Here is a 12,604-nt window from a genome sequence, read left to right as displayed (position 1 = left end):
ACAGATTCAAGCCCTTGCTTTTTCAGATCATCAATACAGAGTTTGGATTTATGGGTAAAAACTCAACAAACTACCTCGGGGATGACTTTTCAGAATACAATTTAGGGCCCAAAACTCAGTTATTTCTTTATTTTTATTTCCATCACTGAGTTGCATTCTTATTGAGGGGGACGATAAGGGAAGGAAATCTCCTGCAAATAACAAAGTAGCAAAGACCTCAGGTATAGGTACTGCCACGGGCATAGAGGGTTGTTGTAGCATACTGGCCAAGACAATGAGCCAGAAAGTTTCTGTGTTAAATACCACCTCAGCAACTACCTCATTAGGTGGCTGCAACCATGTCACTACTCTAGCCTCACATTTGCAACTATGACAACAACGTATGCTGCTGATTTAGAAGACCACTGGCCTTCATAGCGCAGCACTGTCCAGTTAATCTGCCTTGCAGCAGTTCTACGGTGTCAGGCAGAAGTATTTCCTAGCCCTGCTACTTATGATCCACTTTTAAAGGAAGATGCTAGGGACTGGACCAAGGACCTTCTTTCTGCATACAAAGTGTGTGCTCTACAGCAGGCTAGGAGGCAGGGAGGTCATCCCTATAACATTAACCTACTTTACAGAGCTGTTTGCAAGGAGCAACATATGCAAAGTGTATGCAAAAACTCAAAAAATGCTACATGTCATTAAAATGTGAAACATGACTAAAACATATCCTGTTCTTTTCCAAGGCATACCATTACACTCAATTATTTGGGGGGACAGAAGAAACAATCCATAATCAACACACAAATCGTAAATTGTACATCATTTCCTTTTGGCTTTATAGATCTTATCCCTTGGCTGTAAGCAGGAGGTGAGCTTTGGAACTTCCCTGAACTTGTATACATTTGCAGGAGCCTAGACACACAGATTTTTGTAGGTGATTTTACACACATGCTCCCCTTACCTCCATGCGGTTTTCCTGCTCCAAGGGCTTTATCCCAGCAAATATGTCTTGTTCTTCTTCTACCCCTCCCTCAGCCTTGTCATCCTCTTCCTTAGCAACCTCCTGGGGATTCAGATAGTACACCTGGTAGTCGTCTTCCTCCTCTTCTCCTCCTCCTCCAGCAGCACCATTCTCCCCCACTTCCTTGGGCTTCAAACTCACCCCACCAGTACTTTCATCAGGGCAAGGAATGTCATCATCTCCACTACCCACTTCCCCCACTGGGTCCTTTGGGTTCTTCTTGCTGGATGGACTACTCCTGAGGGTGGGCTCAGTTGCCTCTGAGAAATACACACCACCATCATCCTCAAAGGTATCCCTGTAACTTCTGCTCAACGGGCTGTCTGTGAAGCTGAACGTGTTGCTAGCCTCGGCGCCAAGGGCCAAACTGCTGTCATCTAAAGCCAACTCGGCCAAGTCCGGTTCCAGAGAGCTGTCCTCGCTGCTCATGCGACGCTTCCCGCTATGTTTGCTGGCCAAGGTCTTTCCCACTGGAAGCTTGCCGCCCTTGTTCACAGCCGTCTTGTATGCAGCTTTATCGCCTTCGGCTGAAAGTCTTCTCAGAACCCGCTGGGGACCTTCAGACACAACTTTCCGCTTCCCAATGAGTTCTTTGGGGCGCACAGCGGGCTCCTGAGAGGCAGGGCGAGATCGATCCCCTAGTTGCAAGCACGTCCCCGGAACATCCAGACCATGAGCTCTCCCCGCTTCACAGATGGTTTCTCCACACTGCGGTCGGCAGTTTCGCTGCTGGATGGCCTTTACCCAACAAAAGGAGTTCTTCTTGTCAGCATTGCTGTACGTGATGCCTGGAATTGGATAGGCCTCCTCCCAGTTGAAGTAACAAGCTTCCACAGCTGGCTTGAACCCCTGGAATAGTTTCTCGAGGGATTTTTTGTGCTGTCCTCTTTTGACGTTGTCTATTACCTTCAATTGCCATTGCCTCAGCTGTGTGCACAAATCTCTCCGCCTAGAATTACAGGGGAGAAGGAACATGTAAGTGGCACAGAGGAGCTACAAAGCAAGATTTCCAGATTTATTGTTTCCGCCCCATCCAAGATACAGTGGAACCTCAGGTTAGGTACCGTCCTCCTTAGATAGATAGATAGATAGATAGATAGATTCTTTATTGTCATTACACAAGTGCAACATTGCACAAGTGCAACGAAATTGGATGCCATCCCTTAAGAACAACAAAAGCAACACAACAACAACAACCAAACAAACCACATTCCAGCCACACCCACACCCATCAAACTCCCAGGTCACACTATCGAGTTACTGCATTTAAGAAGGCCACAGCTCTTGGATAGAAACTATTTTTCAGTCTATTTGTCCTTGACTTGATGTTTCTGTATCTCCTGCCAGAAGGCAGTAGTACAAACAGACTGTGTCCCGGGTGAGATGTATCCTGCAGGATATTGTTTGCTTTCCTAAGACAACGGGAACCGTACAGTTCTTCCAAAGATGGGAGGGGATGACCAATAATCCTTTGGGCTGTGGTTATGACCTTCTGGAGCACCTTCCTCTTCCTAGCTGTACAGCTGGAGAACCAGGCACAAATACAGTATGTGAGAATGCTCTCTATGGAGCCTCGGTAGAAGGACACCAGCAGTCTCTCACTCAGATTGTTCTTCTTTAAAAGTCTGAGGAAATAAATTCTCTGCTGGGCCTTCTTCACCAGCGCAGTGGTATTTGCGCTCCAAGTCATGCCCTGATCGATAGTCACTCCCAAAAACCTGAATTCCGCCACCCTCTCCACCCGTTCCCCGTTGATATACAAGGGCTGAATGTCCGCCTTTTTTTTCCTGTAATCCACCACCAATTCCTTGGTCTTAGTCGTATTAAGAGCCAGATTGTTCTCTCCACACCAAGCACAAAGCCGCTCCACCTCGTCCCGATAGGCGGACTCATCCCCTCCTGAAATGAGCCCCACCACCGTAGTGTCATCAGCAAACTTGATGATTTTGTTGCTGGAATAAATGGCTGTACAATCATACGTATAGAGAGTATAGAGCAGGGGACTCAACACACAACCCTGTGGTGAGCCGGTGTTAAGGCTAAGGGCTGTGGACATATGTGACCCTACTCTAACCCTCTGAGAACGTTCTGACAAAAAGTCCAAAACCCAGAGACAGGTGGAGTTGGAGAGTCCAATCGCCTCTAGCTTGGACACCAGTCTATGGGGGAGGATAGTGTTAAAAGCAGAGCTAAAATCCACAAACAGCAGCCTCACATAACTCCCCGGCTGCTCCAGATGGAACAGAGCAGCATGGAGAGTGGTAGTGATAGCGTCTTCCGTGGATCTATTTGCCCTGTATGCAAACTGGTAGTTGTCAAAAGTTGATGGAAGACAGGAAATAATGTGACGGCGCACCAGTTTCTCAAAACACTTCATGATGATTGGAGTCAGTGCGACTGGTCTGTAGTCGTTCAGACTACTGATTGTGGATTTTTTAGGCAGAGGAACAATAGTTGACGACTTCAGGCAGGGTGGGACAATAGACTGGTGTAAGGACTTGTTGAAGATCTTAGTAAAGACCCTCGCCAGCTGATCCGCACAGCCCTTCAACACCTTTCCCGTGATGCCATCAGGTCCAGCAGCCTTCCTCGGATTCACCATCCTCAATACCTGTCTCACCTCATGCTCCTCTACAGTGAATGAGGGGCCCCTATGGGCTGGTGGCTGTAATACCGGCGTCTCAGGTGGCTCCTTCTCGAAGCTAGCAAAGAAGAAGTTAAGCTCCTCCGCCAGCAAAGGGTCACCGTCGACAGCACCAAGGTTAGGTTTGTAGTTGGTAATATGCTGAATCCCCTGCCACATCTGTCTTGTGTTGTTACTCCTTAAATTATCCTCAATCCTCTGCCTATAGACCAGTTTTGCCCGTCGAATACCCCTCTTCAAGTTTGCTCTTGCCACACTGTAAAGCTGCACCTCGCCCGACCTAAAAGCCCTGTTCCTTTCCCGCAACTTACGAATGCTTCGGGTAACGAGCTCCGCTAACTAGGAAGTAGATGCCCCTAGTTGCAAACTTTGCCCCAGGATGTGAGCGGAAGTCGCGCGCCAGCGGCGGGAGGCCCCATTAGCAAAATTAAGAACAGTTTCGGCTTAAGAACGGACCTCCGGAACGAATTAAGTTCGTAACCGGAGGTACCACTGTACTAAATTCAGATCCTCCTTACAAACTTTCCTTTGTTACTTTTATCACTGAGCTGTAATGAGGAGTTACCAGCCAATTCAGATTTCTTAATACTCTTGACTGCATTTATATTATATAGCATCAAGCCTCAGATGATCAAGAACATATAAAGCTGTCTTATGCATAGACAGACCATTTGACAACCTTGCTTAATAGTGTTTACTCTGCCTCAAAATAACTCTCCAAAGATTCAGACAGGGGCCTTTCCCACCCCTGCTACGTCAGATATTTTAATAAAAAAATGCCGGCAACGCATGTGCTCTCATTCCCACTGAAGTAACTCTGAGGGTTGTAAACAGCGTCTGCACCCATCCTCTGCTAATATGGTAGTCAGAGGTCTCCAAGCAAGCTTTTAACAAGTACCACAAATTGATCTCTCTTTCATGCTTTAATATAATCTTCTTTTCTTGGTAGCTAAACCCAACAGTATGATAAGCAAACGCCATCCACCATCACTATGTATCAGAAGTATAAAGGGTTATGAAGCAGTGCAAGGCCAAAGAAGCACAGGATACAATGGGGATGTAATATGGGAGTTTTGATGGCAATCTTCCCTCCCTCCACCCTCTGCATGTTTTGGATCTGTAACTACTTCAAACCTAAATATTTCAAACGCAGAAGACAGAGATCCATTAATGGGCTGGTTGTCAAAATGTCACATTTTACAGCTTCATTAAGGTCTGATCCCACTACCTACCGATGAGGGCTGATGGTTGGATCCAAGACAGCAAGCCTCCAGAGAACCACCATCTCATCGCACATGCTCGCACAAGCATGAGCAGCCACTTCTGACTGGCCGTTGCTACGGCCAGTGTGCCCACTTGCACTGCTATGGGATGCAGATGTCCTTACACTGTACCACCAGCCGGTTATCTGGAGAGAGAGGATGCAGACATGTTAAGACACATAATTCCACGCTTAACAGACATCAAGGGAAGTACACCTTTGCCTTACTAAAAAGTATCTGCCCTAAAAATAATAGGTAAAGGTAAAGGTACCCCTGCCCATACGGGCCAGTCGTGTCCGACTCTAGGGTTGTGCACCCATCTCACTTAAGAGGCCAGGGGCCAGCGCTGTCCGCAGACACTTCCGGGTCACGTGGCCAGCGTGACAAGCTGCATCTGGCGAGCCAGCGCAGCACATGGAAACGCCATTTACCTTCCTGCCAATAAGCAGTCCCTATTTATCTACTTGCACCCAGGGGTGCTTTCAAACTGCTAGGTTGGCAGGCGCTGGGACCGAGCAACGGGAGCGCACCCCGCCGCGGGGATTCGAACCGCCGACCTTTAGATCGGCAGGTCCTAGGCACTGAGGCTTTTACCCACAGCGCCAATACTGCACTGCTTTTCTGCAGGATATTCACAGCTGGGTCAAGAAGTCTTGATACCTCAATATCCCCCAAGGCTTACTACACTGTCATCACGCCCTTCCCCTCCCCAACGCACTGTGAATCAAATCGCTTTTGTGGACTGTCCTCAGAATTCTTCACAAGTCAGGGTATAAATGCCTTAAATAATATAAATATATAATACCTTAAATAATATAAATATATATCTAATAGTACCTGTTCGTAGGTCAGGCACTGGTCTGTTAGAATTTCTAGCAGAGGGGCTGCATTGGTGTCCCGTCTCTTGAACATCTCCCGAACAATAGAAAGCAAGTTCCAGATGCCCTCCGGCTCCCTCCCCCTCAGAGGACGCAAGAGACATGCCCATTCGGCGGCAGCTGGGGGCTCCGTGGACGAAAGGTACATAGAGTTCACATCACTGTGAAATTTGACAAGATAGAGGTTAGGAGGAAAGTCAAGGTAACACACAGAAGCAGAATAGCTGTTGCTTTAACTCTAAAGGTGGAAAAGTTATTTTATAGCCTTCATCATCTCCAGCCTTCAGCCCAATAATGAGAGACCTAGCACTATTACTCCCATTTTTGCAAATGAACGACAGAGATGTACACTAGAGGCCAGTCATCACATCTACAGCTTATACAAGAACTCATATCTACCAGGTCCAACACTCTGAATTTTGCAGCACCCTTATTACAAGTTACATCATTTCACAGTAAAAAAAATTCCAACTAAAAATAGAATATTGTTTGACACAGCTGTGTTGATGCTGATGAGTAAAAGGCAAACCTGAAGAAGCTGGAGAAGGTTGTGCATTAGGCCAGTTACTTGAACTATGGCTGTAAATGGCTTTCTTGGGTGAAAAATTTGTCTACGTTACACAAAGAATCTTATCCATCAAAGAGAACCGAAACATATTAATCTGTCAATCCTGCGCTTTAGTCATCTGACCACAAACGCTATTAGGTCTCATATATCTCCAGTAAATCCATCAGTATGTCCTAGAACAACAAAATACTCCAACATGGCTACACATTGCTGGAAAGGATCATTAAGAGATGGGTAAGCTGTAGTGCTGGTAAGACACTATATATATAATTATCTCTTCATTTAAGGACTCCTGATACATTTCCAGAGAGTTTGCTAGAACTCCTTTTGGAAACCATTGGAGTAAACTGAGTCCAATCTTTTATTTGTCAAAAGATTGTGGTTTCAGCCCGCTGCATCAAAACACTGGATTACTATGGTGAGCACACAGAAGAGGAATTCAGAGGTAAGCAAATTCTCAGTTCTTCCTACTATACTTGTCACCATTCAGCAGTCCAGACACGAGGGCTTAATAGAACTGAGCCCTAATTGTACAAGGGAGCGATATTTGCTGTTTGAACACAAGGTTGGTGAAAACACGGAAGCAGCCTTCAATCAATGGTGGCCACTGCAGATGCAAAAACACTGCTGTCAGAGTGTCTAGAGTCAATGTGTGAAACAGAACCGTATACCTTCTTCCTGTATGAAAGTCAAGGAAGTAACGGCTCCTCTAAGCAAGTGTGCTACAATTCCAACAGGTGGTGATTTGTCCAAGGCCTTTAGAAGTTGGCTTTGTCCTTTTGGGGTCACTCCATCTCTCCCCTAAACCCAGTAATTGACAAACGAGGTACGCCATTTCTTGAAGGATCAACTTCCCCGTATGTACCCACTTGAGTGCCTTGAGCTGTGAAACTGGCACGTTTACAACTAGCACATGTTTGTTCTGCTCATGAATTGACCCTTCTGTATCACAGCACCAACCCTCTGGAACTCCCAGCATATTAGTATTAGGCAGGCACCTTCGCTATATTGTTTTGGATGCCTGCTAAAATCTTTTAGGTTTAGGCAAGCCCAGCCAGACATTGAATTTTATTCTGTATTATTAATTTAAAATGGTTGATTTAACCTACATTTGCATTAAAAAAAATGTCTACTTGTTTTTAAAGTTTGATTTTATCACATTTTTATTATGTATATTTTACATTGTTTCATGTAAGCCATTTCGATATTTTCATTACATATTATTAAACAAAAACAAGTAATTCTGTGCCAAAAGATTAAGGGCTTGTCCAACGTTTGGGCAACACCCCCTTTTCTCTCTCAAGATGTTTAGGGCGAAAGAGGTTTTTGCTCGCAGTGGGAACTACAAGTGACTTTAAGGACACAGGAAGGGTGAAGCTACTTTCATGTAAAATGCAGAATCCCAAGTTATCTGTGAACGTAAGGGAACATGAATAGTAAAGTACTGTAATGGCAACAAGGAATATAATATTGAGAAATGAAGAAGGGGGAATGACTCTCAAGGGTTCAGAAATTTGCTTGATGAACCACTGGAGGACAGGATGCAAGGCCACTCTAAGAAAATGCTTTACATGTGGAATGGGAGACACCTGTTGACTAACGATATGAGGGAGCTTAAAGCAGCCATCCAAGTACACAAAGGATGTTAGATTTAACCCCTAAATTAAGCCAGCCTTGGAGAAAAACTAGAACAGCAGGGAATGGAGCTGCCAAGAGACCAAGTCCCTTGTCCTGGCAAAATAATGTCCAAGAACCCAAAGAATGAAATCCCTCCTCGCTGTAAGTAGGGTGTCCAACTCTATATAGCTGAGTAATCCAAGTCTACTTACCCTTTCTCTCTGCCTAGAAATGAAGAGGAGTGGTTTTGAATAACAAAGGCCACCACTGACTGATAGGAGAAGGCATCTCAGTCACAGGGGGGGGGGAGAGAGAGAGAGAGAGAGAGAGAGAGAGAGAGAGAGAGAGAAAGAGAAGAGGACCTCAGCCCATTCCATCCAGATACTGGCAAGAACTCTCCCAAGTAGGGGAAAGACAAAAACCCATCAAGAATCTTTGCTTCATGAAAAGAAGTTTGATTTCTGCGTTGTAATGGGAATGCAAGAAGATCCCATAGGAGTGCCGTAAAATGTGAGGTCAAAGACATGAGCATGAAGGCTCTATTCCTCGGGATCCAAGTTCTGCCTGCATATTATCCTTTCCTTTGAGGTGAAGGGCCCAGAATGAGACACAGTCCTCTGCACAAGACAGGAGATGTGATTCACTTCTGTTTGTTCAGCTACATCACGGTTGGCATGTTGTGTCTGTATGATGACATGGGCACCTTGATGCTTGTGCTGAAAGTGGAAACAAGCCAGGAAGATTGCTGTTTGCTCATTAATGATGAAGCTGGCTTTATGAGCTACATCATTACCACAACATGTGCCCAGACCATCAAGCTGGCATTAGCATCACTTTTCTAGATGTGGATCTGACAGCAAAAGAAGCCGTAGTTCTGTAGCAACCAGGGATGGCTTAAAGACACTGGAATTGTATAACCACCTACAGTCATAACGAATCCTTGATGTGACTGCATGATAAAGCTGCAGTGATCAGAAATGGGCCAACCTCAAGATACCAGATCCATTCAAGCTACTAGTGTAGCTTGAAAGATGAGCCAGTATGCCCATCACTTGAAGGGCTAGCAAATGTTCTAGAAAACTGCAGCTTGCGTAGTCTCTATAATTACACCCAGGCTCTCCATCATGAAAGAAGGGAAGAGATAACTCCGTAGGGAGGCTGTTACTAATGCCATGTACCTCTGGTTCATCCAGACACTGATAAGAATGTTGCTAAGATAAGGATGAGCTTCAGCTCTCCAAAGTCCAAGGTCTGCAGTGCTTACCACTAGTAACTTGGTGAAGGTTCTTGTAAAGAAAGCTATAGCAAGGTCAGTGTGAAGCACTGAAAATGAGGTTTCCTATGAAGCAAAGCAAATAATTTTGCTATGCAAAATTCACTGGGATGCGATCTTTTGAGGTTTATGCATGTCAGGAACTCACCTGGAGCCACTGTCATTAAAATGGAGGCCCAAGTATCCAGCAAAACCTGACTTTTCAGTTTCAGGGTGGCCTTTCCCTCTCCATTTTTTCTTGAGCACATGAACAAGGAGAGAGCAGACACTTTTGACTCTTTGTAGGTAGGGCACAAGTTCAATAAACCAAGCCTTCAGCAGCTTCTGGATGATCTCTCATACAAACTTTCACTTTGCCAAGGCTGTGGCACAGGAAAGACAAAAAAGATAGTTGTGATATCCCTGCCAGCACCAGCCAGGACTTAAGATGAACCATCTCCTATACCCAACTGTCTGATGTAACCAGATCCTACATGGGGACAAAAATTTCCACACAACCCACTACCTGGGTATGGAAGGCCATCTGGACACTGAACTCGTTGGAAATTTTAGTGTGAGTTGCAGGAGCATTTTCTGGATCCTTTTTAATTTATCACTTGTCCCCCGTGCTCAGTCACCTTCAAACTTACGTAAAGACAGACTTGGTAGTCAGTTATTCTCCCCACAGTTAGAACCAGAGCCACTGGTTGAAACTGTGGATGCTGTGATCCTAGCTGCATATTGCAGCACATAAACAATGCCATCAAGCAGGGTAGGAGGTGCTGCTGTACAATTAACTACAAATTTGAGCTGCTCTTGGGTTTTGGTTTCCAGTGCTGCCATTTCAGCCATGTGAAGGCCATCCTGGAGCATAGAAACACAGCAGCAGCCATTAAAGATCTCCTAAACACAACCTCAGTCCTTCTAGCAGTCTAGTCTCAAGGCATCTCCCTCTGGAATCAGACAGTAGTCACTGGTTACAGACGCTATTGCCTTAAAATTAGGAAACATCTACTCCTTGGAATCAAATGAGAAAGGATGAATATATTCCATTGCTTTGGTTGTGAGTGGTACCTTGTCAGTCCATGACATCTCCAAAATAAAGGACCAAGAGCATTGTCTTCTGGGTCTTAGGAGCCATGCCATGAACTTGAATTCTATCAGGGATCTATCATAGGAATCTGCAGCTGGAGCATTTCCAGGACCTTAGTCTAGATCATCAGGAATGCAGAAGCAGAAAACAGTCACCAAGGTGTTTCCTTTCCATCTCCAAAAGATTCAGAGAGCAAACTTGACTCAATATATTGGTGATCAGCATTCAAACCAACCAACTGGTGCCTCCTGCATTAAACTCCTCACTAGGTCTCAGCCATGTCTATTCCTATGTTCTTTTTGATGACTCAAGACAAAAAGAGAGAAATCATGAATGCCCTGAACTACTCACTGGAGCTGTAAATAAGATTCTCTACCATCCCTCTGTTAAATGGATGTGAAAGCAGTTCTTTCTAAAAGGCAAAGGCAAGCATCCATCTTGTGAAGCCTTGTATTACCCATAGGCTCCCAATGGTAAGATGAAGATGGGCAGGTGAACTGCAGTCCTTGGTATCCCAGAGGCAATTACATTAATGCCTAGAGAAATGAAGAGAATTCCCCAAACATTTGAAGCCATTTGCAGAGCAGCAGTACACATCTGGAATGATGAACTGTTTCAGCTGGAGTTCTGTTTTCTTGACTCACTGGGGAGTGCCACGAGCTGATCTCAATCTTCAACCAGTATCTGTGCTGGAATTGGGAGCTTCAACAAGGGCTCAAGGCTTTCTCTTGATGTGGTTTTGTCCAAGAGTACTCAAAGGACACCCTCTCCATTGTAACAGTGTGTAGGAGGAGGAAAGAAAACTGGAGATCAAATTGCAAGCCCCCTGAGGGTTCTCTTCTACAGTGCAATGCTGGGGCAAAATAAAAGGCAAGCAAAGTACTGATTGATCACTTAGGAGCAAAGTCGCAGATAAGCCAGCTTCTTGAACACCCCCCCCCCAAAGAAAGATGGAGCACTAGTGCAATGCAAAAGTAGCCACCAAACCAGTTTTAAGTAGAAACTTGAATGGCATGACACAAACTATTATTGTTTATTAAATTTATATGCTCCATAGATCTCAGGGCAATTCACAACATAAAAATACTGGATAAAAAACACAAAATACATTATGAGAACAAGAATAAATCAATATCCCCATCCCTACCCCATACACATTTAAAAGGGTTTGGATGTTAATCAGCCAAAGGCCTGGTTGAAGAGGAACGCTTTTGCCTGGCACCAAGGGAAATATAGGGCAATCTATCCATCCATTTAGCGGAAAACATGTAAAGAATGCAGTGGCCAGGGTACTGATGAGAACTATCATCCAGGCAAATATTATGGTTGCACTGGTTGCGTGTGCCCCGTGCAGATGACCACTGCACCTGAAGACCATCAGACGGGTCGTGCATCCGCAGCAGTGACCAGAGGAGGAGCGCAGAAAGAAGAAACGCCATGGTACGCTTGCATCAGCACAACTGGACACTTTCATCTGCCCTAGCTGCAACAAAACTTGTCTCTCTTGTCTTGATCTCTAAAGCCACAGCAGGCGCTGTAAATCTCCAACAGTTTGACTTCACCTCTGAAGGCAAAGGCTTCCACTGTCTCCCAAGACAGATGCCAACAACACTGACATATAAAGTCCTAAGCAGCATGGGCCCAAATATCCAAAGGAGCACCTCCTCACATATAGACCTGCCCATGTGTTAGGATCTGGTGGCAATTCTGCAGCCCTATGAAGTTCAAAGGTAAGAGGTTCATGAGAAGAAGAAGAAGAAGAAGAAGAAGAAGAAGAAGAAGAAGAAGAGGAGGAGGAGGAGTTTGGATTTGATATCCCGCCTTTCACTCCCCTTCAGGAGTCTCAAAGCGGCTAACATTCTCCTTTCCCTTCCTCCCCCACAACAAACACTCTGTGAGGTGAGTGAGGCTGAGAGACTTCAGAGAAGTGTGACTGGCCCAAGGTCACCCAGCAGCTGCATGTAGAGGAGCGGAGACGCGAACCCGGTTCCCCAGATTACGAGACTACCGCTCTTAACCACTACACCACACTGGCTCTCTGTGACCTTCTCTGTGGTGGTCCACAGGTTGTGCCCCTTCTTATGAGGTGTGCCTGCCCCACAGGCTGTGGTGGTGGAGGATGAGTTCAGAGTATCACTTGTTCCACGGTGTTGCTGCTGGTTTTGCTTGCCAATATTGTCTATTTGATGGCTTAGTGTTGTTTTATAATATGTGGCCTGTTTGTTTTTTTAAGCTGCACATAACTCACCTTGAAACTGCATTGTGAAGGCTGGGCTGTACATGT

The 12,604-nt window shown here is 45.4% G+C and overlaps 1 protein-coding gene across 8 annotated transcripts in view; it reads right to left on the bottom strand.

The window, feature by feature from the left end:
- Positions 1-12,604, bottom strand: part of ZSWIM8 (zinc finger SWIM-type containing 8) — a 62,923-nt gene that overhangs the window by 23,753 nt on the left and 26,566 nt on the right. For all 8 annotated transcript variants that reach the window (XM_083738220.1, XM_083738214.1, XM_083738215.1 and 5 more), the window contains exons 8-10: positions 5,750-5,951; positions 4,883-5,058; positions 947-1,955 (exon numbers count right to left, since the gene is read on the bottom strand). In XM_083738220.1, the coding sequence (XP_083594346.1) occupies positions 947-1,955; positions 4,883-5,058; positions 5,750-5,951 (1,387 nt within the window). The remainder of the gene's footprint in view (positions 1-946; positions 1,956-4,882; positions 5,059-5,749; positions 5,952-12,604) is intronic.

The sequence above is a fragment of the Podarcis gaigeae genome (genome assembly GCF_964106915.1).
Source record: "Podarcis gaigeae genome assembly, chromosome: 5".
Taxonomy (NCBI): Eukaryota; Metazoa; Chordata; class Lepidosauria; order Squamata; family Lacertidae; genus Podarcis; species Podarcis gaigeae.
Note: the sequence above shows the minus strand (reverse complement) of the source record. Positions and strands in the feature narration are given on the sequence as shown.